Source organism: Oculina patagonica, chromosome 5, assembly GCF_052425735.1.
Source record: "Oculina patagonica isolate OP01 chromosome 5, crgOcupat, whole genome shotgun sequence".
In the NCBI taxonomy this organism is placed as follows: Eukaryota; Metazoa; Cnidaria; class Anthozoa; order Scleractinia; family Oculinidae; genus Oculina; species Oculina patagonica.
Genome location: NC_135762.1, coordinates 20,529,205 through 20,555,905, shown reverse-complemented (window position 1 = coordinate 20,555,905; position 26,701 = coordinate 20,529,205). Strand labels below are relative to the sequence as shown.

Sequence of the window (26,701 nt, the reverse complement as noted above, 5' to 3'; positions counted from 1 at the left end):
AATCACCGTATGTCGGCATTTTACAACTCCCGATACCTACTTGCGGGCTTTCAGCTTGTCGGCATTTTACAACTCCCGAGATTATTTGCGGGCAAAAATTGATCAAATCGAGATTTTTCCCAGTATATACTATATATATACTCTATATTCGCGCGGATTACAATGATGCCTCCTCGGGTTTTGGCCTCTGGGCCAAAACCCTGCGGGAGCAACAATCAAAACAGATTACGTCCAAGGCAGTTACTGCATTTATTAACCCAATATAAACAAAACTTAACTGGTAAATACAACAAAAGCGCCTTAATTTTAAACTCTGTGAAGCGTAACATCAGTTCAATACTATTTGTATACAAACGGTCAAGCTAAAAAAGTGGTCGCTTTCCAGTTCTTTAGGTAAGGGTGACTACTTGGGTAAGTACCAAAAACCGTCATCATTAGCTATAATAATGAACAAAACGAGTTTTAACTCGTTTTAAAATATTAGAAACACAATGAGGTAGCTTTTACTTGAACTACGTTTCGTCATAATCTTAGGAAATAAAACCCAGCTAATAACTTTCATGAAAATTTCTTAACAGCAACGTGTCCCCAACTGACCACTTTTACGGCAGAAAATAAATAAAACCTCATTCATTCTTCACGATATGTCAGTTTCCCTATACAATAACGTATATTTGCACAGGTAACAACACACCTCTCCAATTTGCCTGATTAAAAAGCGACCGAGACAGGTAAAGCACAGTACCACAGGGCGAATAAAAGTACAACGCAACGCTGGCTGAAACATTATCCTTTGAGATACTATTTACAGTTTACTTTGCCGAGTGCCACTTGAATTACGAATTAAAGTCCAATAAGTCAACACAAACTCCAGAACACCGAATTTATTTTGGATCAAATTAATTAAGGAGCATGTTTTCTTACGATGTATAATTTGTTTTCCTTTGTGTTAACAGCTTTAATTTCTTGGTTTTGCGTTTCACAATCCTTCAGAATTGAGAACACAGTATCGTTGCAGTTTTAATCTTTCTCCATAATAAACCTTAAACACGCAAGTGCTTCAATAACTAGTAAACTCATCACCGTTTTATTCCTTAATTTACGAATCTCCCGACAACTAGATCTCCCGAGACCTCAACCGTTTTTTAATTCATTTGAAGGTTCGAGTTTTTGGGAGTCAACTAAATTAATTAAGCGCTCCTTTCATGTGATCATCGTAATGTTGGACGATACTTGCCTTACTGCTAAATTCCTCCTGACAAATCCAACAGGTGAGGCTTTCAACTTGGCTTGAAATTTCATCAGTCAAGGAAAACGACATACAGGACTTTTCGACACCGTCTATTGTTGTTTTCTCCTTACGGCGTATTCGCGGTTTAAGGCACTTATCGTGCTGCATTAAATTTAAAGAATTGTCTCTCGCGTGTCTCTCTTCATGTTTTTTGCAAACTGATGACTGGCAAAAGCCCTTTTTACAATACTTGCATTCATATGTCTTAATTCCTCTATGTGTTAGCTCATGTCGCTTGCAGTTCCATGACCTGATAAAGCACCTTACACAATGCTTGCATTTATACGGCTTCTCCCCTGTATGTGTTCGTTCATGTCGCTTGCAGGCCGATGACTGGCAAAAGCGCTGTTTACAATACTTGCATTCATATGGCTTTACTCCTGTATGTATTCGTTCATGGTTCTTACAGTTTGATAAATCAGTAAAGCCCTTACTACAATGCTGACATTTATATGGCTTTATTCCTGTATGTATCCTTTCATGATGCTTGCAATTTGATGAACCACGAAAGCACTTGTTACAATGCTTGCATATATACGGTTTCACTCCTGTGTGTGTTCGTTCATGATACTTGCAATCTGATGACTGGCTAAAGCACTTTTCACAATACTTGCACATAAACGGCTTCTCTCCTGTATGTGTTCGTTCATGACTTTTGCATTGTGATGAACTTCTAAAGTACTTATTACATTGCTTGCACGAGAACGGCTTCTCTCCTGTATGTGTTCGTTCATGTCTTTTGCAATGTGATGATTGGTTAAAGCTTTTTTTGCAATGCTTACACGTATACGGCTTTACTCCTGTATGTGCTTGTTCATGTCTCTTGCAACTTGATGAACGGTTAAAGCACTTTTTGCAATGCTTGCACGTAAACGGCTTCTCTCCGGTGTGTATTCGCTCATGTTTTTTGTAATCTGATAAATGACTAAAGCGCTTCTTACAGTGCTTGCATGTATACTGCTTCATTTCCTTACGTGTTTCTTCATGCCGATCACAATGCTTGAACGCATGTGCCATCTCACTTGTCAATTCATGTTGAAGAACATTTCTTTTTTGGCTGTCAGGCGCATTACACTTGACACCTTTACGGGGCATCTTGTTGGTAGTTCAGTGAACGTTGCTGTCAATTGATGCTTCTGTGTATTCCTAAGGAAATTTGAGATCAGGTTTTGCTTTTAGTATATTGTTTACAATTTGAGGTCAATGGTTTGGTCGTGGATAGAGGAAGAGATTTTGGGGCTACCTAAATCAGAGGAGAGGAGAAATGCTGTCGTGAAAGCTTCATTTAGCTCTTCTCTTGTTGTTATTTGTGGACCTACTGAAAATACCTCATCTACATCTTTTATTGTTCTCTTTCATCCTCAAAGTAAAAATGTTGTTGTTGTGTGTAAGGCATTAGCATACACTTGTGTTGTCTTGTGTTTCCAAATGTGGTACTTAACAAAACTGAGTATTTAAAAGGTGTGCGCACACGTTATATGTTTCAACCCCTTATGGGTTTCTGTTGGAGATGAATTAATTATACAATTATTCAAATAGTGTAAACAAAAAATACTATTCCCGTTTCTGCACTCTACTCAAGTCCACAACATTTGGCAGTTGGCACCCTGCCCAGCCTCCCTGGGAGGAAGCTGGCTTGAAGTCTTTGCGCTCCACTGAGCTTGGGTTGGGCTTGTCACAGGCCAGCCCAGGCCAGAGCGGTTCCCTTATACCTTATCTTAGTACATGTCATGAATAACAATACCCAGGACAGACCTACTATTGGTAATCAATCAAAACCTTCAATAAATCAATTCTAGCGATATTCTCAGTTTAATAGATCGGTCAGTGGGTTATGCTAACACAATTAGACGGCTCGCTCTCGTTTTCTTTCAGCTTTTAATAGTTGGCTCGGGGCGAGCTTGCCGTCTAATTGTTAATTAGTATAATTTCCAGAGGTGATTATAAGGATGGGAGATTCTGATTGATCAAGAAGCTCTGCTTATGACGCGATATTCACTGCCCCGTGCTAGGAGGTGGACATAACATTTCATGGCTTGGTTACTAAGCCACACCACCTTTGCTATCCGGGCAAGTAAATATGGCGGCTATTCCGCCATATCAAAAACAAGGGGAATTTTGAAAATTGACAACCAAGGCTTTTGGACCAAAATATTTTCAATAAAATAAATGGTGCTCAAGGCATTCAAAGATCATCAACACGTTGGTTTTGAAGATCACATGGCTGGTTGGCCAAAAAAATCAGTTCTCTTCAGACCGGAGCTACTCATTTCAAGAGGATTAGCACAATCGCTTATAGAAGTCTTCCATTAAACAAAAGGTACCAGATAAATGTCTTTATCGTAATGTTTGTTTTCTTCCATTTTAGTGCCTAATCTAAAGTGCAAATTCTGATTCACAATTTAACTGGTTTACAAGCGAGCATTTCTGTCTTTTGTTTTCTATGACGCGGTCGCTAATCTTTAGTGTTTGAATCTCATAGCGCAGCCGTTCGGATTTCGGAGAATGGCGAAGTGAAGATGGGCAGAATCGATGCAAAACGGAGCTCTTCGAGAGCCCGTGCAAGGGAATTTGGAAGCTAGCGCGAATCGTACGGTTAGAACATTAACCTGCGGTCTAAATGGTGGCAATTCGGGGATTTTGCGTTGACTTGTTTAGAATTTATTAGCTTTCGCGTGGCGAGGGTTCGCTCAGAGGTCTCCAGCCTTCACTTCGTTTATAGTGGAACACCACCAGCCAGCGCTAACTCACCGAAAACGCTTCAAAATGGCCTGAGAAGCGGACAAACAACAAAGAATACAACAAGGCAATAAGGTTAGTCGATTTTATTAGCGAAACATTACATATTATTCTTTTTGAAAGAAAATCGTTGAGTTCCCATACAATCCCTTATAAATCGCATCTTTGTAACACAACACCGCTCAAAGGCAAGGGTCACGTTCGCTAAAACACATAGTGCGCTTGGGCCGCCTGTGCATCAAGTGAATAAAAACCTCCCCTAATCCTAGTGTGATATAAATGCAAAGAGCATTTTGAGTTTAGGTGGGTTGTGGTAAAAGATCATCATCTCTGTATAAAGGTTGCCAAGGATGGAATCAACTCCTAACTTGGACCGAGCTCAATGTAGTCTCAAGCTGGGATTACAGTAGTGCTATTATGACAACACAACATGGACAAAACACACTGACAATATAAAACAACACAAGAGGTTTTTTTCTTTAGATTTGCACGACCTTGGCATTATGTTGCTAGTATGAACCATAGCCCTACACAATAGATATAGAATGTCAGTAGATTCCATTCACGAGATACATTTTGCTGATCATGATAAATAAAAGTTACATAATGTACTCTTTGATTTACCATGACATTGTAAATCTTTTGCAAGGATTAATATGAAAATGAACTAAAGATAAGCCGAAGAATCTGTCCTTTCTTTTGAATTACGATTCTGTAGTTGTCTTTTCTTCTGAATGACGATTCTAATACAAAAAATCTTCACCTGTGTTGGTTGAAGATATTAATGTTAATAATGTTCGATTTGCATTTATTTTTTGTGAGTACGATTTCATTAGATGGTCGATTAAATTTACGTTCGATTGGATTCGATTGAGTTCAGTCTAGCTCTGACAGGTCTAGCGCCCAGGGGGGGTACTCCGGCTTGTAAATGACGGGGATGATCGAATGGAGGCAAAATTCAGGACCCAAAAAAATCCCTAAGTCTTCCGACATTACCCAAAAAAATCCCTGAACCAAAAATAACCCCCCCAACAAATCCCTGCTCAGCCTTGTCAAATTATCCCTAAATTGCCAGGAGGTGCAATAAAATAACACAAAGAACGCTTGTTTTGTTTATTCGTCGCCAAGGCCGCGCCAAGGCACATTAGTTCGTTTTTAATACCCAAAAAAATCCCCTATCTAAATCAAGATACCCAAAAAAATAATTGCCAAATTTTCCAACCCAAAAAAATCCCGGAATCAAAAATTTTAAACCCAAAAAAATCCTTCGATCATCCCCGTCATTAACAAGCCGGAGTACCCCCCCTGGGGTCTAGCGACTGGCCTGCGGTTATTTCAAACCCTGTATTCTTTACAGCACGATGCATATAGGCTCTGCATTCTACATTTTAGCTAGATATGAAAGCCATTCTAATAGACTCACTTACCTTTACAAGAACAGCGACAACGTCTTCGACGACAAATCACATGTACGCCGCCATTGCAGGGATTACACTGGAGCCCAGTCCCTATAGTCCACAGCACCGCTGGAACGCTGGAACGTTGGGGCATGGGAACTCCGGAACATCCCCGAAGTGTGCATGTACGGTAATGGAAGTTGACGCTTACCTTTTTCATGGATGTTACCGAGCGAGCATTCAATATTTTTGGGTTTCAGTACTAGCCCAGGAGTCCTGGGATTGGGTTGGGATGTAAGATATCCTTAGCTTTCTGATACCAGCGGGAATGAGGCGGGAATGCTTGTTATACACGGTATATTTATGGGTTAGAGACTGTTGTGAGTGTTTTGTTGACAGATACACGCGCTGGCCGCACAATAAACGAGAAATTTTGAATACTGCACGAGGCGTAGCCGAGTGCAGTATTGAAATTTCAAGCGATCATCGACTTAACGAACTTCAAACAATAAGCTTACTGAGAGTGATAAATGATCGTCGCAGTGAATTTCCAATTTAAGCAATTGGAATAAAGAAGCCTGAAAAAAATTCAGGGCTTCAACGGGATTCGAACCCGTGACCTCCGCGATACCGGTGCGATGCTCTACCAACTGAGCTATTGAAGCCACACATTGGGAGCGAGGTCAATTGTGAGTTCATATTTTCCGGTGAGAGGAGTGAAATGATGTACCTCGCTCCCAATGTGTGGCTTCAATAGCTCAGTTGGTAGAGCATCGCACCGGTATCGCGGAGGTCACGGGTTCGAATCCCGTTGAAGCCCTGAATTTTTTTTTTCAGGCTTCTTTATTCCAATTGCTTAAATTGGAAATTCACTGCGACGATCATTTATCACTCTCATATACATCCGCAGTTCATATATGAATCATTTCATATACATTACATCAATAAGCTTACTGTTTAAAAATAAGAAGTGTAGACTGAGTACATAATTACACTGGATTACATCAATTATATAAAAATCACAAATAAGCCGACAGAAATAAAGCTTAAAATAGTTCATAAAATCGTTCATCAGCTGTTGTCGTTCATAAATACAGTCAGCGAGAAGCTTGTTCAAAGCAAGTCGATGGCTTTCACAATCAAGCAACTACAAGCAAGTCAATCGCACACAAAAATGTATTTATTGAGCTGAAGTTTACCTTTGGACATGAAATAGACTAAAAGCGCTACAAGTCGTTATCCTCTTCAATTTTGTTTAGTATAACATCGTTGATAATGTGAGGAATATATGTTTCTTCCACTTCTACAAGCCGTGAAGCTGAAGACATTTTCAATAATGCACGATTTTTGTGCATTATTGTCAATACTGCACTGTCGGAGTTTTTTGACGACAGGTAAAGCAAAATCACGTGATATATTTTAACCAATTGCGCGAGTGGATTTTGGACAGTGAACGAAGATTGTATATTAAAAAGCTATAACGAGCGTCGCAACATAACTCGTTTTAGAAACAATAGAGAAACATTTCATTGTCTCTGAGAAACGCGATTTGCTTCGAAACATGCTTCTCGCCCCGACGATATATGTTTTTTTGACCTCCTAACTGGTAGACTTTGATAAATTCTGCGCTTAAATTGACCTATATATAATCTGACAACTGAAAGCAAGGCTGATCGTACTACGTGAAAAGTTGACTTTGCGAGACACCACCACGACTAGAACCGTTACAGCAGGATTGCAACCGCAGACAGCTGTTTCGTCCTTCTTGGGACTCATCAGTGCGGTGTAGCAAATCTAAATGACGCCCGCTCGAAGAGCCAACGCAAATAAATTGCCCCTTAACCCATACACTGTATCAAGTTCCGTACTTTGAACTCACTTGTCCCCCGAATCACGCGCTGCCACATCACGTGTTTCGGGGGACAAGAAACCCAAAGTGTCACGATGGAGTCTCGCAAAGCAAAATAACTTAAATGTGAATGGACAGAGCCATTCGAGAACATTTAAGCGCATGGACAAAACCATGCTAAATAAAAGCACAGCATATCGGATCTGAAAAGATCTACGGTCCAAAAATACGTAAAAATAACACTAAAACTGCAAGGGACCGCAAACGATAATGCTGCTATTCGTAGGATCTACTGAGAGATCTGATCAGCAATAAAATGAAATAACAGACAACTGAAAGCAAGGCTGATCGTACTACGTGAAAAGTTGACTTTGCGAGACACCACCACGACTAGAACCGTTACAGCAGGATTGCAACCGCAGACAGCTGTTTCGTCCTTCTTGGGACTCATCAGTGCGGTGTAGCAAATCTAAATGACGCCCGCTCGAAGAGCCAACGCAAATAATCTGCCTATATATAATCTGCCTATATATATATCTGTCTATATATATATATCTGCCTATATATATAATCTGCCTATATATAATCTGCCTATATATATCTGCCTATATATAATCCGCCTGTCGATCGATATTAATTCGCATTGTCTATTCTGCTCGTATTCTATTAGATAAAATATTAATTTTGCTCGATGGACTCTAAGCTCCTTTAGTCATGGACGTCATGCTGTTGGCTAAGGGTGAAACATCCAAATATTGATTGTTAAATGCCTCATCAGAGGCGCGGAGTGTTATGGAGCGTGGGGTGGGGGTGGGGGGCGAAAATTGTCCCAAAAATACTTTATTATTTAACAAATAAAGAAGCCTAAGCCATTTTTTATACTGTTATTACTGTCATAAAACATGACGGACATTTGAGAACACGATGGAAATGTAGAAAACATGAGCCGCAGGCGTATGTTTTCTACATTTCTCGAGTGTTCTCAAATGAAATTAAAATGCCCGGAGTGTTTTATGACAGTATACAACATGGCTTAGGCTTCTTTCTTTGCTTTATGATATAGATTTTAGACGCCGGGAGTGAAAAGTGTATGTTATGTTCCTTGTTAATTTAACTCACACTATTTTACAGCATCGTTATTTTAAGACACCTTTATCTTTAGCAAAATTACATGTAAACTACCTCTCCGTCAGAGTCAGTCGACACAGTCATTCGATATTGATTTTAAAATGTTTTTAATTTCGTAACGTTTGTTAATTATATCCAAGGGTATACATGGCGAAACCGCTCTGCCTCACTTCTTTCTTGTGTCAAATTCTATTTAGCGGTATTCTGTTGTTGGACGTAGAGTCCGGAAGCTAGGAGCACAGAAATGTTTGTGTACAACAAACTCGGAAAAATTCTGAGATTTTAACACTCAAGTAGTAAAGTTTAAACAGAGGGGATTTATATTTTTCGCAGCTTTATGTTTTATTGTTATGTCTTAGAATGTTTTAAAATTCCTTTGTTAAATTTCAGTTTTTTTTGATATAAACAGTTTCATTGGTTTATAAATTACAGCCTTGCAAAATCTTTTAAAATTCTAATGACGGGTTGTTAGAAATCGCGCTTTCTGGAAAGACAATAAAACGCGCGGTCGCAGCTTTTTGATCAACTGCCCACGCGCAGCATTTAATTTTGTTTGTCTCAAAACCTGGAGCGCGCGCGCTCGGACTCGAATCCAGAGGGCGCGCGGAAACTGTGTTCAGCCTCCTTAACCAACAATTTAGTACTCTTTGTATAGAAGGACCTGTATTAAGAAGTCACCTATACTACTCCTTTTATTAATTAAGGGTGACCACTAGAATGTAAAAGTTTGCATTAAATCAAACCAATTTTCATTAGTGTAAGGGATAAATCGAAGAAAACTAAAACTAAGAGAACTTAGGTATATTCCTAGAAATGTAACGTTAGCTACGATTACCGTTATCAGGTAACAAACCACTTTCGCAGTAAAAAACAAAGAAATCCGAGAAAAGAAATCTATGAATTATTCAAAGCAGACGACCTTGTGGTGGCTGATAAATAACGCAAGCTAATGAACTCTTACGGTTACCTATAGAAATCAAGAAAGCTTTTTAGTAACGCTTGGTTCTTAACAACTGTACAAAGAACTTGATATACTAAAGAACAGTAACCGCGTATTTTCGTTTCCGTTTACAAGAACACTATGGCAAGAACAACACCCATAAACCTTCTTTTAGTTTTTACATTCTATATTATCTTTCAGTTCTATATTACTTTTATTAGTATATACCGCACAAGTGAATAGTGCTTTTCGCGCGCACTGATTGGTTAACTCGGAGGTGATTAGCAAAGTACTATTCACCTCCGAGCAGCTAAAGAGAAACAAACTGCCATCGCGCGTCGCTTTGTTTACCGAAAGTGATGTTTTAGTCCGCTAGTTTTTCAACTTATGTGATGTGGTGGATATTTACCTTGCCGATTCGCGGCTCGGTAAATATGTTAAAAATGGATGAAATAAAGTGGTAAATTGAACTTCGTGTCGTGCAGCTTTGGTCTGAAATCATACTTGTGATTTTTTGAAATCACGCGTATCATTTCAGACCAAATTGCATTCCACTCAGTTCAATGACCATTTTGAACAAATTATAAGTTTAAGAGAAACTAATAAAGTTTCACTAAGCTTTGCTTTTATCGTTTATTTTTTATATTACCTTACTGTTATCGTTATTTGGACAACGCATGCCTGACTACTAAATTCGTTCAGGCAAATCCAACATGTGAGGCTTTGAAGATGGCTTTTACTCCTGATTACTGCTTACTACGTTTTGCATTGTGCACGCATCTCTTCTGTATGTGTTCGTTCATGTTTCTTGCAATGTGATGATTGGCCTAAAGCACTTATTGCAATGCTTGCACGTATACAACTTTACTCTTGGTATGTGTTCGTTCGTGTGACCTGCAGTTGCCTAATTGGTAAAAGCGCTTGTTGCAATCCTTGCACTTATACAACTTTACTCCTGTATGTGTTCGTTCATGTCTCCTGCAATTATATGAGCTGCCAAAGCACTTGTTGCAATGCTTGCATGTATACGGCTTCTCTCCTGTATGTCTTCGTTCATGTCTTTTGCAAGCTGTTGAGTGGCTAAAGCATTTATCACAATGCCTGCATATATACGGCTTTTCTCCTGTATGTGTACGTTCATGCCTCTTGCAGGCTGATGAGTCGCTAAAGCACTTCTTGCAATGTTTGCATGAGTACGGCTTCACTCCTGTATGCGTTCGTTCATGTTTCTTGCAATCTGATGCTGTGATAAAACACATATCACAATGCGTGCATTTGAACGGCTTTACTCTTGTGTGTGTTCGTTCATGATTCTGGCAAACTACAAGCTGACTAAAGCACTTTTTACAATGCTTGCACGCAAACGGCTTTAATCCTGTATGGGTTCGTTCGTGTGTCCTGCAATGGGATAATTGGACAAAGGATTTCCCACAATGCTTGCATGTAAATGGCTTCGCCCCTGTATGTGTTCGTTCATGTTTCTTGCAACTTGATGAACCGCTAAAGCACTTATCACAATGCTTGCATGTATACGGCTTCACTCCAGTATGTCTTCGTTCATGTTTCTTGCAGTATGATGGACGGCTAAAGCACTTACTACAATGCTTGCAGGTATACGGCTTCACTTCATTGTGTGTTTGTTCATGTCGCATACAAGATGATAAGTTGCTAAAGAGCCGACCACAGTGCTTGCACTCATGTGCCATATCTCCTGTTACTTCATGTTGCGCCATCTTCAAAAAGTGAGATTCACTGTCCAGATAATAGCATTCTTCAGCGTCTTCCTAAAGACATGAAAATGGGGATTTGGCATTAGGTTTGCTCTTTAAAATGTAATCAGTTTCATGTCAAAAGCTAGGTGAATATGTCTGTAATTTGCTAGTGATCAGTCTGTACTATCGTCATCATCATCATCATCATCATCATCATCATCATCATCATCATCATCATCATCATCATTGCTGTTGTACCCTCTTTCACTAGAAACCCTGACAGGACTGTTCGTATGGGGTGTGTGTGCCAGGAAAGGAGATGAGAAAGGTGGGCTGGCCCAAATGGCTGAACTAAACCTGAAACCTAAATCAGGGTTGAGCTATTTGATAAGGTCATGAAATTGTGTAAATTCACCCTTACTGCAGTGATCAGTAGATGGTACTGATATCTAAATGAAGTCAACCGGGAGGCTTTTGATTACGCCTTTTTTTGCTTTTTCTGTTAAAGTTACATTTCTACAACACAAATGATTATTACGCTCATCAAAACGGTGCAAAATTACTAAAAACTGACTGGTTGAGACAGAAGGCATTTTTTCTTAATCTCGAGGGCACTTTTGGATATCAAGATTGCATGATTACTTGATCCTTATTGGCCACAGCCAGTGATTGGTTGAACCTCCTAATGTTTGTTTGGCATTAAATGTACGCAGGTAGTAAGGTATAACACCCAACATGAATGCTTCCAATAACTATGTTTCCCTTTTGCGGACCCTATATAAGATTGCATGATTGAGCTATGAAAATGTAGTGATGCATAGCTTGGACAGTTTACATGCGTTTACTTTTTGATTTCATATTTGTTACTGTTCTTTATATATAGGTATAAAATATATACGATTAAGCAGTGAAAATGAGATGATCGATCGCTTTTTCAAAGAACATGAACTGCTTGTTACTATCGTCCATTGACTGTAATGCTTCACTCGTTAATTCCTTCGCTACCGTTCTTTATAGCTGCAAAAAGCAATGTACGATTTTGCAGTGAAAGTGTAATGATGCATCGTTATTTTTTAAGAAAATGGACTGCTTGTTTTTATGTTAATGTTCTTTTGTTAATAATTGCAATACTTGATATAACCTTAAATTAAATCATTTTATTACTTTTACTATTATTTCTTACATTTTCCAAACTCCGCATTTTCCACACTCCGCATTTTCTACACTCCGCACTCCACGTTTTCCACTGAACCCTAAAGTAGTTGCCTGAATGTTTTTTATTGGCACCTAATTGCTGCGATGAGTTCTAAACTTAATTTTCAAACCTTACTCCCTCAAGGTTGTCAAGTGCCTGGCTCTGCATTCGGGAGGGGGCAGGTTTTCCCCCAAAGACGGGTTTTTTTCCTGGCGGGCAGCAGGCCAACTATTTTATGCTACAACAGCATCATTTTTAGAACTCCGTTGAGTTAATTTCAGCTATCTTGTTTAGCATGGGTCAGGCTACGCCCACACGCTCAAAAGCTATCCAGGCCCTACTAAGTCATTTTTGATAAGGAAGCTTTTATCAGCGCAGAGTCGCCGGGGCTCACTGGATGTTCGCCTTCCGATCACGCGACCCGTGTTGCATGAGCTCATTTCGTCATTAAGCTCTGAATTAAGCCACACCAACGGGTCGCCTTACCAGAGTACGCTTTACACGGCGATGTTTCTGATAGCATTTTATGGCTTTTTCGAGTAGGCGGAATAGCAGCCAAGACCAAGGGTTCAGGGCATTCGATATTACCATTTAGGCAAGTACAATTTCTGCCAAATGCTCATGAGTCACGCACGGCTAAGATTACAATCTCCGAGTTAAAACATAATACCTCTAATAGGCCATTTGAAGCAGTGGGTCAGTTTAATACCGACTACCTCGATGCCGCTCATTATAAATCTCACAGTTTTAGCATCGGTGCCGCAAGCCACGCGGCAGAAATGGGCTTTACCGACGCACAGATTAGAACCCTTGGTCGTGGGAAATCTGACGCCTTTAGACTTTATATTCGCAACAAATCATTACACGCTAAGTAACTGCTTCACGTGGTAAGAGATTCAAGCAGGGGCTTGTCTCTTACTACTGATTAGTGGTTTCGTTTAGATTTTTCCTTCCTGTAGACTGTGAGGAATTTAAGCATGAGCTTGTTCCCTCACATAATAATTATAACAGCTTTGCTATGCGAGAGTTTAAGCAGGGGCTTGTCCTCAAGTAGCTAAGTTCCCTCACATAATAATTATATCCTTACGTTTGGGATCCGGCTTTGGTGGGGCTTGCCACAAATGTGTGTGGCGTGTGGCCTGTTTTCACGCCCACCTGCGCTAATCATCCGTCGTGTTTTTGGTAATTAAGCTGTCACTAAAGTTATTTTAGTCAATAAATCGCCACCCTGGTGGCCAAATTATTCCATCTTGGTTATCTCACTTTTTATTCTGGGTTGTCTTCCGATAAACAACTGGCGGCTAACAATTTAAAGTTCTCGTAGGCATCTACATAAAAAAAATTCAAGGTGGCAAGAAACGGAAATAAAGTAGGCTGATCATAGCTAAATCACTACAAAGAGCCATGCCACTGATGCTGAATGTTAAACATTCATTTTCATTCCACAGTAGTGTTACAATTCAAGTTTACAGTGGATGCAAATACTGTAAGTGGCCATTCAATCTGTACATGAGTTTCAACCAGCCCAACCACTTCCCAGCTGTTGCTTGAGCATTTAATTGAGTGTCGTAAAACCAAAACCAAAGTAATCACTCTAGACAACCATAAAGAACACAAACCAGTAAAAATTCGAAGCCGGCACAAAGTGCAGGAAATGTGCACAAGCTAGTCATGATTGGTTTTGGCTGATTGGCCGAGAAAGTGACATGAGAGTTTTAAACCAATCACTGAGCGTGGTAATGCAAAACCAAAGCAAACGCAAATTAATTTTGACATGTAATTGCAAATCGCTCTCTATAGTTCCTGAATCACTATTTCAATTTTTACTTTTTAATTTATTCAGTGACTGTAAAGCGCAACTGAATATTTTTAATATAGACATTTGTGTTATATATAAATGTCAATTGTTACTGTCAAAACACACAACAAAAAATTGGAAACAAGTGGCCTTTTTGTTCAGGACTGTTCTGCATTTGTTAATCATGCAGACTAATGTACCGTAGCTACTGTGGTGAACAACCTTTTGAAAACTGAAAAAGGTGACTAAAATCATTTTAAAAGAAACAATAGAATGTGTCAGTATATTGATAAATTGTCATTCTGAACATGAAAGCACATCCCTACTTTTAGGTTTAGTCTTCTGGATAAAAGTAAAAAGTAATAACAAAAATGAGAATTTAGGAACCTTGTATGACATTCACATCATATACATGTCATAAATAACATATTCTAGAGTTGAACTATACTGATCCAGCTAGCCTAGGGCATCACATATCCATTGAACCAGTCATTAAAAACTTATTCAATAAGTTCACAGTGCCCAATATGTGTTGATAATTGGAAATCAACAAGTTTCATTTGTTAATAAGATTTTAAATGTACTTGAGAGAATTTACTGAAAAAATCAAAAAAAAAAATCAATGTAATCATTGTAACATTTTACATAAAAAGCATTCACACCTGTTTAGGTTGAAAAGAGACATTTACCCACAAATGGTATTTTTTTTACTTGACGATGCCTTCTATTTTTGGAAGATTTTAATAAATTTCACGAAAAGCTTGCTTTCAAATTTGGTGGGAAACAGTTTCCGGACGTACACATTGTACAGTAACTCAATACTTTACAAAGGCAACATCCTCCTTAATGGTTAGCATGCTGGACTCCAAATTTAGCAGTCTGGGTTCAAGCCTGGCGGCAGTCATTGTGTTGTGTTCTTGGGCAAGTCACTTTACCCTTATAGTGCCTCTCTCCACCCAGGTGCCAGTGATAATCAGTGATAATCAGGTGTGGGGGTAACCCTGCGATGGACTAGCATCCCATCCAGTGGAAGCAGAAATACAGTAGAACCCTGGTAGACATTATTGCTTTTTTAAAAGTTATTGCTTTAAGTTAACAATTATTGTTCGTTGAAGGATTTCAACAAACCTAGTCAGCAGTTGGTTAAGATCACTGTCTTGACTTTTTGAGCATGCCTCTTACTTTCAAGTTTTCAAGTTACCTGCAAATACACAAAAGTTTTTATTGCTGAGTTTGAAGGGTGTAGCTGGGATTGAAAGCGCTCAGTTACGTTTTTAATTTCCCATACATTTGTTTATATTTTTTACTGCAAATTGATGCGGTTCGTGGGAAACATTATAGACAAATGTATTTAAAACATAACTGAATGCTTTCTAGCCCAGCTACATCCTTCAAACTTGGCAAATAAAAACTTTTGCCTAGTATCATAACTTTTCAATTCATAAATTGACCAGAATTCAATTTTTGTAAAAGATATTTGCCGTCAGAACACTGTAATTTCTATCTGCTCTGTCTACTCGTCAAGATGGCATCAGAAACCATGATAAGGCCTACTAACAACACAATATTTTTGTCTCGCAACAGAATAGAGTCTATCAAATTTATGAGTTCGAGTTAGACATTTCGAGTTCAAGTTAGAATTTTCGAGTTCAAGTTATGGGGTAACATTTTCCCATTTGGTCACGCATAGTGTCACCCTTATCACCAAATGAAAGCTAACCGCAAGCAAATAGGAGTGGAACTAACCGCAAGCAAACCAGAGTAGAGCTAACCGCAAGGAACTCGAACTCGATATTTTAACTCGAATTTGAAATTCTAACTCGAAATCGAACTCAACTCGAAATTTTAACTCGAACTCAAACTCATGAAATGGACAGACCCAACAGAATACATGCCACTCAGAGATGTGGCAGATATCGAAAGCCATGGCTGAATTATCTCTAGTAATATGAGATGCATGTTTGTATTTTCTGTCACTTTCCTGCAAGTATATATGGATTTCTAACTGCTAAATCTCCCCTGATGTTAAGTATACATGACATGGTGAATGGTCAAGAACATTTACAGTTCTTTTCAGAGTTAACTTGTTAGAACCGGTTACGGAAAATGTCAAAAGTTTTTCATTTCCAACCGGCCGGCCCCCGTTCATTTTATATTCCGCAATTGTTTTATTATTATAAGTCAATGTTTCTATCGATAAAAATGATACTACTGGTTAAAAAAATATTGATAAAAGATATAAATGTAAATTCTTTTCCATTAATAATTGCGAGGTATAAAAATTAATATATTTCACCTGTCAGAACCGTGGTCTGTTTATGACCAAGGTATAATTTATTCGATTTATTTGGCCGGTCATCATCCTGGTTGGGAACTGACCTGCGGTTATTTCAAGCCCTGCATTCCTGTTCTGTTAGACGTATATCGGAGATCCTGTGTATTAAAGCTTAACTACACATAAAAAAGCATTCTAACAGACTCGCTTACCTTTCTAAAACTTTGAAAACGCTTTGACAACAAATCACATGTACGCCGCCATTGTTGCGATTATACTGGAGCCCAGTCTCCGGAGTGCGGGAATGATAGTACCGCTGGAACGCTTGGAGGTCGTAGCGCGGGAACTCCGGAACTTTACGGCCGGAAGGCTTTTTTTTTTTTTTTTTTTTTTTTTTTTTCGGGTAAAATGACTAGCTTTGGGATTGCAGGGATCGGGTGGAGATACCGAATATCTCTAGCTTAGCGACAAAGACCGTCCTCTTCAAGCGGCCTAAACCAACAAGTAACCATGGTAACAGTTTTTGATTAATCGACTTAAGAGAAAAGATCCACTGAGGCCACGCGAAAACAAAAATAAGTGCCACATGAGAAAAAATCATAATTCTTGATATGTTACCCAAAGAAAGCCTATGGTAGGGCTAGAAACGTGGTGGGATTTTTTTCTTCCAAAATTTTTCCTTAACCGGTCAAAAACTTACAAAACCGTTATGAACCCCAGTGTCTTCTCAAACACACAAATTGAACATGACTTATACTGTGTCGTAAACTTCGCACTTGCTCATTTGCAGTAAACGAAACCCCGTTTTTGAGCCTAGAAATGTACTATTGAAGTGTTTATAAGTCATTTGAGTCCAATCTTTCTTCTCTAAGTTAATTTTGAAGGTCACGGCGAGCCGCTAAAAATCACTAACATTCGGTTGCTCTAAATTCTTAATTTGGCGCTCTTTTTCGAGAGAGAATTTCTAAACCCGGTAAAACTCTAAATTACTTTAATTTCAGATATTTTGAAAGGCGAAATGCCGTTCTTTCGGATCGGGCTCTCTATACGCGCTGAGTGCGAACACTCTCAAAATACTTATAACTAGTAATACGTGACTCGCAGGGCCTCGCGAAGCCCTGGGTTGGGGAGGGAGGGGGGGCTCTTATAAATAAGGAGTGATAACTGGTTTAAACCGTTGATTTGTTATTGTTGCCTAGTAACGGACATGGCCGCGACACCCTCGTTCCCAGGGTCTACTCCGCTTTGAAAATGGCGGCTCTTTCTGGTTCGTAAAGAGGTATAAAGCGTTGAAAAGCGCAGGCTATTTTCAAAATCATCGACAAATTGTTGGATATTTGCATTTTGGACATTTATTTCAGGGCATTAAAAAAAAAGAAGAACGAACGGCAGGAGGATTCGAACCCTCCGCCCGCGCGCCCCTGATGGCCATGAAAGGTTTATAGCCTGAATAGGCGTTGAGGGAGTATTATGTGGAAATCAGTTCTATTTTAATCCGAAAGGAAAAACGATAAAAATGAAAGGCTCAGGATTCGAACCCACAAAAAAAAAGTAAAAAAAAGAAAAAACAAAACAAAACAAAAAAACCTTGGCCGGATTCGAACCCCTGCCCTCAGTCCCGAAGATCTGATTTGAAGTTTAACGCTCACACCATTAGGCCACCAGCGCGCGGCCGTGTGACGTCATTTTCGCCAGACACCAAGCTCACAAATATGACCGTAAACTCCACACGAGATTTCATCCCGCCTGAGCCCTTTGAGGGACAAAATTATACACCCCGCTACGCTCGGCCTTCGGCCTCCCTTCGCGAGGAATTACAAAATTACCCGTCACTGAAACGTAAACACCCGGCGTATAACATCGAACAAAATCGAATTTTTTTTTCATCGTACTCAGTCGAACGAAATCAGATCACATCGAACGATTAAATTCAATGTTGTTCGGTCATCGAACGAAATCGGACAACTATTTTTTTTGTGAGTTTGATTTTCGAACCAAATCGAACGAAATCGAAATTAAGCGTTCGAATTAGTTCGATTAAATTCGAAAATCGAACTTGTAGCTAAAATTTAAAATAAACAAATATTGTTTATTCCTTAAATGGTATTGGAATAAGTGACTGGACACGGTATCATATAATATTTGTCTTCTATACTTTTATTGGGTACGTGGTCAAACATTGAAAAACTTGTGCAAACTGCAAATTTGATACAAACCGAAGTTAGCACAAGTCCTGGCAGATAAACGCATGTTTTTGACTCGCGTCCACTTTCGCCTACGTTTCACGGTTTGGCCAGGTCTTAAAACAACTCCATAATTACTGTCTTAAGAGTCATCATCATTGTTCTGTTCAGCACTTTCCAAAAGGGGCTCCCTCAAAGGGTCCATGAGCCATGGATGGGAAGGAAACTGCAAGCAGGCATGATAGCATTTCTTGACAAGAAACACCAGGAGCCTTGTCAGCTGGGACAGGATCGCGATAGTGACCAACAAGGACACTAATGCTGGAGCAAATGCTAGGGCGCAAACTTCAAACCATTCCAGAGTTTCAAAGTAAGGTATGTCTGGTCCATCAATGCTAATGCCAAATGAGATCAGGGTCGCCTTTGCCAGGTTGATTACAGCAATCATAGATAAAGAGGCGAGGGACAATGTTTCAGCTTTGTTAGCCAGTGGATTTCGAAAGGGCTTTATCAAAACGTGATGCATGGTTATCAGAAAGCATGCAGCAACCATGCAAACCATACGAAACATCAAATTGGTTATGAACGATTGACACGCAAGGAGGATGAATCTTCGACCAATCAGCACGCTTTCCCAGTACAGTGTTCCTTTGTCTTCATTGTTTGGTTTACGAAAAGGACCATGGAGTATATCCAAAACATCTCTGTTGACAACTTGTACACTCGTAGAATCGCCTCTTCTTCTTGCCAACATGTCTTTAACCAACCAGTAGATGAGAAATGGCAATGGAATCATGCAAGCAGTGAGGAATTCACTTGCAGTTATTGAAGCCTTGTAAAGCTTGGAGGATCCATAGTAAAGGACAATGATGAAGGGTCCAACAAACACTATGATATAGGCAAGAATAACATACTGCCACCACTGCATACATGGAACATTTGCATCGATGAAGAGCCACTTTCCAGATCCAATCGAGACGCAGTGCATTAGCGTCAGGGACGTTTCTGCGAGCCGTTCGTATCCCAGCAGCAACACTTCCATGACAACAGCCATGTAATAAATGAGGGGTGGTTTTTCTTTTGCCCTAATCATGTTTATGACAGCATGGACACCATAAACGATGACAACTTCAGACATTGTCACAACCACTGTACCAGACAATAGCAACTGCTTTGTCACAGCCGTTAGTCCTATAAAAGGACATCCAATTCCTTTGTTGATGGTTCGAACCTGGAAGTTAAAAGCAGCAATAACAAAGTAAATAAACGGTATCTTTTGAAGAGAGTCTTCTATTGAGCCGACCATTAGGAGCTCAGCAGCTTGGTAGAAATAAAATGTAATTTTGATATAGCCACTATCTGAATGTTCACGATCCTCAACAAGGCCCAAGTCATCTCTTGTATGATTCTCTACACTTTTGTTAAACCAATAGATTTGAGTTCCAAGGAAACTTAGCATTGGAGGCTTTTTCAAAAGATAAAGTACCAGTATAAATGTTAGCAATATTGTCAAAATCCACACAGTATAATTGTTACATTTTGTAGATTTGCAGCATTCTGCTGAGAAAAGTGTTTCGGTGAATCCGTCAGCGCATTTTCCACAAAGGGTGCCGTTTCTGTTACCATGACAACTGTTGTAATCTGCTGACTCAAAAGATGGACAGTAGTGTTCTGGACAGGCAATTAACTCCAGTTTAGGTGGATGGTGTGAGGCTTGATAACCCCAGAAATTTGGCTTTGAAGCTATGTTACTTTGAATGCAGCTTGCTCCGAAAGGGCAAGGTAGACAGAGGACCGCAGTGTCTACATCTAAACCTCTTGAAACTCCCTTTTGAAGGCTGTAATAACCCGGGTAGCAGGATCTGCAAGAATACCTCAAGACAGTCACATTTAGTTGGCAAACGCTGTTGTTTCTCTCAGTGTATATAATGTGTGTGGCATCTTCGAATTAAAGTTCTTGTCCTTCGCTACACTGCAACTTCGATGTCTCGTCCATCTTAACATATCCTCCGCTGGAGATGTCAAGCAAGGCCGGATTGGAATTCCTGTCAAAATACAGCGAGGTCATAGATGTGTTTTTGAGTCTTAAAGGTCCTCCACTTTCGGAATAATAGAATGTGGGGTTATTGAATTTAGAGGTGTTGAAAAATTCTACGCTTTTCTTTGTTCTCGAGAATGAACAATCTTCAAAATATATTTGGCCAGTCCCATACGCGGCATAGACATGCCCAGCGCGGTAATTACCAAAATTGTCACGAAAGGTGCATCTTCGGAACCTCGTGAAACCGTTACTAATATAAACAGCTCCAGCAGCCAATCCGACGTTTTCCACAAAGGTGGTATCCTCAAATACCACGTAAGTGTCGTAATTCCATAATGGGTGAATCTCGTGGGTGGCGTTTGGCCGAACGCAGCCCAGTTGACGAGATTTGTCTGGGTTAGTCAAAATCGAGATGGCACCAGCGGCAGTCTCGTAGAAAACTGACGCATTCCTGACATGCCACTTATATTGGTGGGCATTAATACAATTCCGAAATAGCGTTCGTCTTATTGTGACGTTTTTCTCTCCTTCGAAGAAAAGAGCAAAATGACTGGCAGGTCTAGAGTTGAATATATTATTGTCAAGTTCGATGACGGCTTTTGAAGAAGTGATGAGTCTAAGTGGTGGAATATTAAGGCGAACGGAATAGGTTTTACCGTTATTTTCCACAGTTTCCTTACTACTGCTGGTGAAATTTGTGTTTGTGATGACTACTTGGACGGATGTTGGACTATAAATGGACAACAACATGTCATAAACATTATTTATAAAAGTGCAATTATCAATGAAGATATCGACTGGAAATGAGCCATTTTTGGGAGTGGATGACGCTACATGGAAACCGTAACGAAACCCGATCAATGTGATGTTAAGCAGTTTAATGCGATATTTAGGACTTATAAATAAACCTTCCTTGTTTTTTGTCTTGGTGACCATCAAGCTGTCTGCAAACGTCACAACTCCTGCATTACCGTTTTCCGCCAGTATCTGAATAAATCTGAACATGCGCTTTGCGGATGCTTTTGCAGCGCTGTCTTTGATAATGCATTTTGAAATGTTTACATTAGTTTTCCCTCCAGTGGTAGTGACCAATCGCAAAGCGCCGAGTGTGTTTTTCGTTTTATTACGAAACTTGGACTCCTCTGCTGTTACTTCTCCGCCTTTTAGCAAAATATAGATAGCTGCGCATTTGGTATAATTGGATTTTCCTCCCCAGTGATCAATGGTTACATTTTTGAGGTTAAAATATAACTTTTTCGGACTCGATTGATTATGATGTCCAGCCAACGAGTATTTTCCAACTGTTATTGCACACCCGTACCTGTTTGCGCTGCATTTACTAAATCTAACGTTTGTAAGGTTGATGCATAAAAACCCACCGGGGCTATTAATTGAAAGTGATCCGCCTGCGTCAGCTTCATTTTTCCAGAACGTGGTGTTTAAAATACTTATTGACGCACCAATAAAGGCTTCGAGAGACAAGCACGAGCCAGCTCTTTTCATCGTAGACTGCTTGTAGAAATAGGAGTCTTGAATATCTATTTCTGCTTCATCAGACTGAACTTTGATGCACTGTTGAAATGTATTATTATTGCACTTCAAGTTGACGAACTTTGCCCGTGTTTTTCTCGCTTGTGAGAAGTATACACTTGGCACAGTGTGTTTATGTCTTTTATGCAATGAATTTTTCCAGGAAGGTAGCCTGTTAAAACTCAGCTCCACATCCTTGTACGTCTCGATTGTAACCGCCGTTAAAGCTTTGAGATTTATGAAAGGGCCTTGGTTTTTGACGCACTTGACTTTCTCGCAGAAAAGACGAATGTCTATTTGTTTTAAAGCTTTATGCTTGCTGGATACTATCTTTATAACTCCTCTTTCAAAACGCTGTACGCTATACAATCCATTTTGTTTGAAATGTGTATCACTGATATTAATGCCAACAAAGCGACGACTTTTGTTTCCGACATTATCGAGTAAAAGGAGATCGATGCAGTGGGAATTATTGTAAAAGGATGAAAATCCTTGAATATCCAGCCGGAAAGTTGTCATGTTCTGTATACGAATGCTCACAGCACTTGGAGTGTTATGGAAAGAACAATTGACAATTTTGACATGATGACAGTTTTCAAAAGTAAGAGGTGTTTGCCAAAAAACGATCCCTGACAACTCGAACCTCAAAGTTTGTTGTATATCATTTGTTTTCTGAAAATGAAATCCTTTCACACAGAAAACGTGAGGCGTCGAGTAGAAGCCCTTCATAGTCAAGCTCTTGTCGATGAGAACGCCTGGGGGAAAGCCCTGATCAGAAAGACTGCGTGCACAGTCGACAGGATGCTGCTCAGTTCCACTACCGTTGAGAAAGATTGTTCCGCCTGTGTCCACTTGATGAACGGCTTGAGCAATGGACTTACAGGGGTGACCCTGCGAACCGCAATTGTTAGAGTCTTGCCCATAAGGTGAAACATAAACACTTTCCAGTTCAGAGCTTTCAGCACCTAAAATTTTGAAAAAGAAAATGGTCAGGAGGGAGGATTGATAGTACTGGTGTTGATTTCTTACCTTCGCCTCTCATACACATATTAAAATCAAAAACATCTTGATATTCCCAGGAATAACATTTAAATATTTCCTGGTCAGTATCACTGCCTCAGTAAATCGACTACATGGCCAATTGCTTGAGTCATACAAATTGCATATAAATTGACAAAACAATTTTCTTTCGATTTCTGATAGGGTGTTCACTGTACGTTCTTGGACGCTGTTTCGAAAGTAGGGCAAACGCGGCACGTAATGCATATTAGTACGAGAGGGGTTTTTGGGGTAGGAGTCGATGTCTCCTTGTTCCAAACAAAATTTTACTTCTGTTCCTGTTTTTCCTGAATTCTTTTCTTCGATTTTGGTGTTCTCTGTTCCCTTAAATACGCTTTTGTTTCCGTGTTCCCAGATTTATTGAATCACTTTCTGCAAGTCACAGTAAGCAGCAAAATTTAAGCGGAAACTGAAACGGCGAGTTAATGCTTTCCTACATAGTTGCATCTTTTACTTTGATGAGCCAGGAAGATCACAAGCTGGCTAACCTGGTACCGCCTATGGCCAGTTCTCACGCTCAGTGTTTGAGAGATAAGAGACGTTTTGACATTAGAGTTTGTCGCACCGATCGTTTTATGAAATCGTTTATCGTTAGCCTGCGATGTTAATAATAATTCTTTTAACACAATTGTAATTATTTTTAACACATTTTAACCATTTGTATTGTAATCCTTACAAATAATACGTAATTTAGTCTTACGACTGCAATGCATGATATTTTTTAATAAACACTTTTTTCAATAACGAGTTTATCTTTACAATACAGACCCTGGATACTTGATAATTGTGTCAGAAGTATAGCATTATCTCAGTGTTAATATGGCATGAAAACTGAACTTTTTACAGTGAAAAAATAATGTATTATGATCGATTCGATGACCGTGATCGATTTGACTATAAGGCAATTTTATGAGATTGCCACTATTGTTTCTTGTTCCTTGACTATACGTTTTAAATTTTTAAATTTAAGGTTTAAAAACCTTAAGTGTCGCCAGAATACTTATTTCTTTGCTTTTTAGTGATGAAAAGGTAATTTTGATTTAAGATTAAGTGTTGCTGAAACTTCTCATCTCATGAGCTTTTTGTCATTATTTGCTTAATAATGAAGCCGTTTGGGGCACTCTTATATCCTGTCGATCTGAAAGTGAAATTTACATATTTTCCTTGCAACGTTAACTTAGAAGAAAAATCGTGTTTGGATCTTACATCTTTACCCAGTGAACCGGCAACTTTAGCTGTCAACGGAAATATGATAAAGCGAACGTTTTCCTTCAATCTCTAGCAGTAGCACCCTTCACTGCATAAAATGCGCTTCAGCCAAGCAAGGCTACTGCTGAATTCATTTCTAAATGAACCATTTTACTTTCCAAGTTTCAATTTGATGTGCTGGTTATAAAAGCAAGAAATCCTTCACTGTAAAATAAAAGGCTGAGTTGATCAACATTTGAACGGAGTGCATTTACAGGTGAACCTTTAAATTATCGTGTGAAAGAATCATGCGCTTTACCTTTACAAAACCTGATAAATTAAGGTTTTGGTATTTATTTGTTTTAGCTTCTAACAGAGCTGTAACGACACTCTTAGTTGATTGAGTTAGCTACGGCTTATCTATAATAATAATGTCTCAATCCATGTAGTCTATCTTGTGCTGAAGTGTTATCGGTACATATTCAAATTTTTTTCGGTTTCAATAATCAAATAACAACTTCCCGACACAATATATCAGTGGTACAGCGGTCAAAACAATAGCGACAAATTAGAGTTTGATAAGAAAAATATGAGAAAATCCAAGTAGCGAGTAAAGCATCGGAGATTAATTGGGTAACTTGAATGAAGCAGATGTGTGTGTAAAAAAACACACCCTGAAAGCAAAGATCACGTCAAATACTGCTGATAGCTTTTGCTTCTATGAAATAATGGGACATCTAGGCAGTAAAGCTACTGTCTTATAAAAATTAATTAATTTAATATTTCAACAATATAATAGGATGCTCTTATTATTTATACTTACCTGATTTTTTGCTTGACAGCATCAAACTGAGGAGAACCGCTATTAAAATCCGCAAATACGCCATTGTAAAATGCTCCAAGGAACGCGGAGCAACCAGAACGAATTTCTTCCGCTTATCTTCACATAATGTTTGATTTATTCCGAGTAAGGTGGCGTAATTAGAATGCAATCGAACCGGTTCGAAAGCAGACGCTGTCAGCAGGGACTTGTTCGAAAAGCTGAGTTGAATTTACCCTTTTTAACAACTATTTACATATTTTATTCTCAAAGAATGACATCTATCATTGACAGTTTTATTTTCTGGCATCTTTCATTTTCGAGAAATTTGACAACTTGGCTGAGAGCATGTTTGTAAAATAATTATTAATTTAGAAGGTTCATAAAAAAATCTGCGGCTTCCCGTTTTAACATTCGCAGGCCACAAAACAAAATTAAAAGATAGTGATTTGCTTGTAATTAAAGGATGAACATCTGCGTTTTCTAATATTCCAAAGTTCCTGTTTCCGTTAAACATCACGTACTAATGACTAGATTCTTATTTTTACAAAACAGAACGAAACCAAAAGGCGAGACAGCAACAAATTGATAGGATGAAGCTTTTATTTAAATTAATCGCTAATTTAATCAAAAGCCCTCTGGGCTTAGTGTCTCGTGTCACTTTTCAGAGTTTATTTAAAAAAGAGATCGCTTTTTACGTCTATTTATTGCTTGCTGAGATATCGAAAATTGAAAAGCGTGTATCTAGCATAAAGAAACATTTAGACTCCTCACCCCTAAATATTAGTCACAGGTTCTCCTTTGTTGTTTGTGGTTGTGACTGATAAGCATGTTTCCAGCCTCACGTTTCAATAAACTCACGCACACTACCAAGCAAAGTTTCCACATTTTTTATTTCACTTTCAGATATCCGATTTTTTGCAATTCTTTCGTCTTCTGAAGTGATATCCTCTTCGACAATTCTTTCAGCAATAGCCTCTATCTGTTTCCTAATTGCCCTGCACTTGGATTCAATATAATCTCGTTGAATGTACTAAGGTCTCAAAGTGCTTCAAATTCGTCGAATATTTCATAAAATACGTGTCTAGCGTTATCTCTCTCTCCAGAGACGGTCGTGACGTTCACTTTGCAATTTGGGTGTTAAGTTTTGTCTTTCTTACAGCGACGAGTTGACCTTTGGCGTGTGTCTTCGTGACTGGGAGAATTTTGAATTGTTTTCCAACACGGTTTAGGGTAATACTCGAATTGAAGACACGCAAGGAAAGTAATGTCCACGGGATCTACCAGTTGTTTTGAAGTAGTTTAATCAGCGCAAATTCCAACTTGCACCAGCTAGCTAATCAACTCAAAGTAAAGGCACACATGTGGTTCGACTACTACGGTCTATTACATTTTTGAAATCGGATCTAATCAAAACTTGAAACGACAAAAAAACTTTTTTCTGACATATGTCGACATATCTACAGTTCCCAATCGTGTTTAAGACATGCTTTTTCCCTTTTGTTGTACCAAAATCACAAACACTCTCCCAATAAAGTCATGAACGGTAGCTGTTA

The 26,701-nt window shown here is 39.1% G+C and overlaps 4 protein-coding genes and 1 long non-coding RNA gene across 5 annotated transcripts in view; 1 reads left to right on the top strand and 4 right to left on the bottom strand.

Moving 5' to 3' along the window:
* Positions 1-235: 235 nt before the first annotated feature.
* On the bottom strand, positions 236-5,518 carry LOC144653178 (uncharacterized). The gene is made up of 2 exons (XM_078513120.1): positions 5,458-5,518; positions 236-2,437 (listed from the first exon to the last, which is right to left on the bottom strand). The coding sequence occupies exon 2, from the start codon at positions 2,384-2,386 to the stop codon at positions 1,187-1,189; it is 1,200 nt and encodes a 399-aa protein (XP_078369246.1). The 5' UTR covers positions 2,387-2,437; positions 5,458-5,518; the 3' UTR covers positions 236-1,186.
* Positions 5,519-8,399: 2,881 nt separating this feature from the next.
* Positions 8,400-11,065, bottom strand: LOC144653186 (uncharacterized). The gene has a single exon (XM_078513129.1). The coding sequence runs from the start codon at positions 11,048-11,050 to the stop codon at positions 10,181-10,183; it is 870 nt and encodes a 289-aa protein (XP_078369255.1). The 5' UTR covers positions 11,051-11,065; the 3' UTR covers positions 8,400-10,180.
* A 28-nt stretch (positions 11,066-11,093) lies between these two features.
* On the bottom strand, positions 11,094-16,593 carry LOC144653201 (uncharacterized). Its single transcript, XR_013570699.1, has 3 exons — positions 16,537-16,593; positions 15,178-15,250; positions 11,094-11,128 (listed from the first exon to the last, which is right to left on the bottom strand). It is a non-coding gene; the product is annotated as an uncharacterized LOC144653201 (long non-coding RNA).
* LOC144653189 (uncharacterized) overlaps positions 15,729-26,701 on the top strand; it is a 467,538-nt gene continuing 456,565 nt past the window's right edge. The window contains exon 1 of the mRNA XM_078513136.1: positions 15,729-15,738. The gene's annotated coding sequence lies outside the window, so the exon portion shown is untranslated. The remainder of the gene's footprint in view (positions 15,739-26,701) is intronic.
* Positions 20,445-25,333, bottom strand: LOC144653166 (uncharacterized). Its single transcript, XM_078513100.1, has 2 exons — positions 25,149-25,333; positions 20,445-23,043 (listed from the first exon to the last, which is right to left on the bottom strand). The coding sequence occupies exons 1-2, from the start codon at positions 25,210-25,212 to the stop codon at positions 20,456-20,458; spliced, it is 2,652 nt and encodes an 883-aa protein (XP_078369226.1). The 5' UTR covers positions 25,213-25,333; the 3' UTR covers positions 20,445-20,455.

Bases quoted from the DNA above. Each gene is read 5' to 3' on its own strand.
- LOC144653178 (XM_078513120.1), bottom strand. From the start codon at position 2,386: ATGCCCCGTAAAGGTGTCAAGTGTAATGCGCCTGACAGCCAAAAAAGA.
- LOC144653186 (XM_078513129.1), bottom strand. From the start codon at position 11,050: ATGGCACATGAGTGCAAGCACTGTGGTCGGCTCTTTAGCAACTTATCA.
- LOC144653166 (XM_078513100.1), bottom strand. From the start codon at position 25,212: ATGGCGTATTTGCGGATTTTAATAGCGGTTCTCCTCAGTTTGATGCTG. The intron at 23,044-25,148 runs GTAAGTATAAAT...TCAAAATTTTAG, and splicing joins GCTGTCAAGCAAAAAATCAG to GTGCTGAAAGCTCTGAACTG.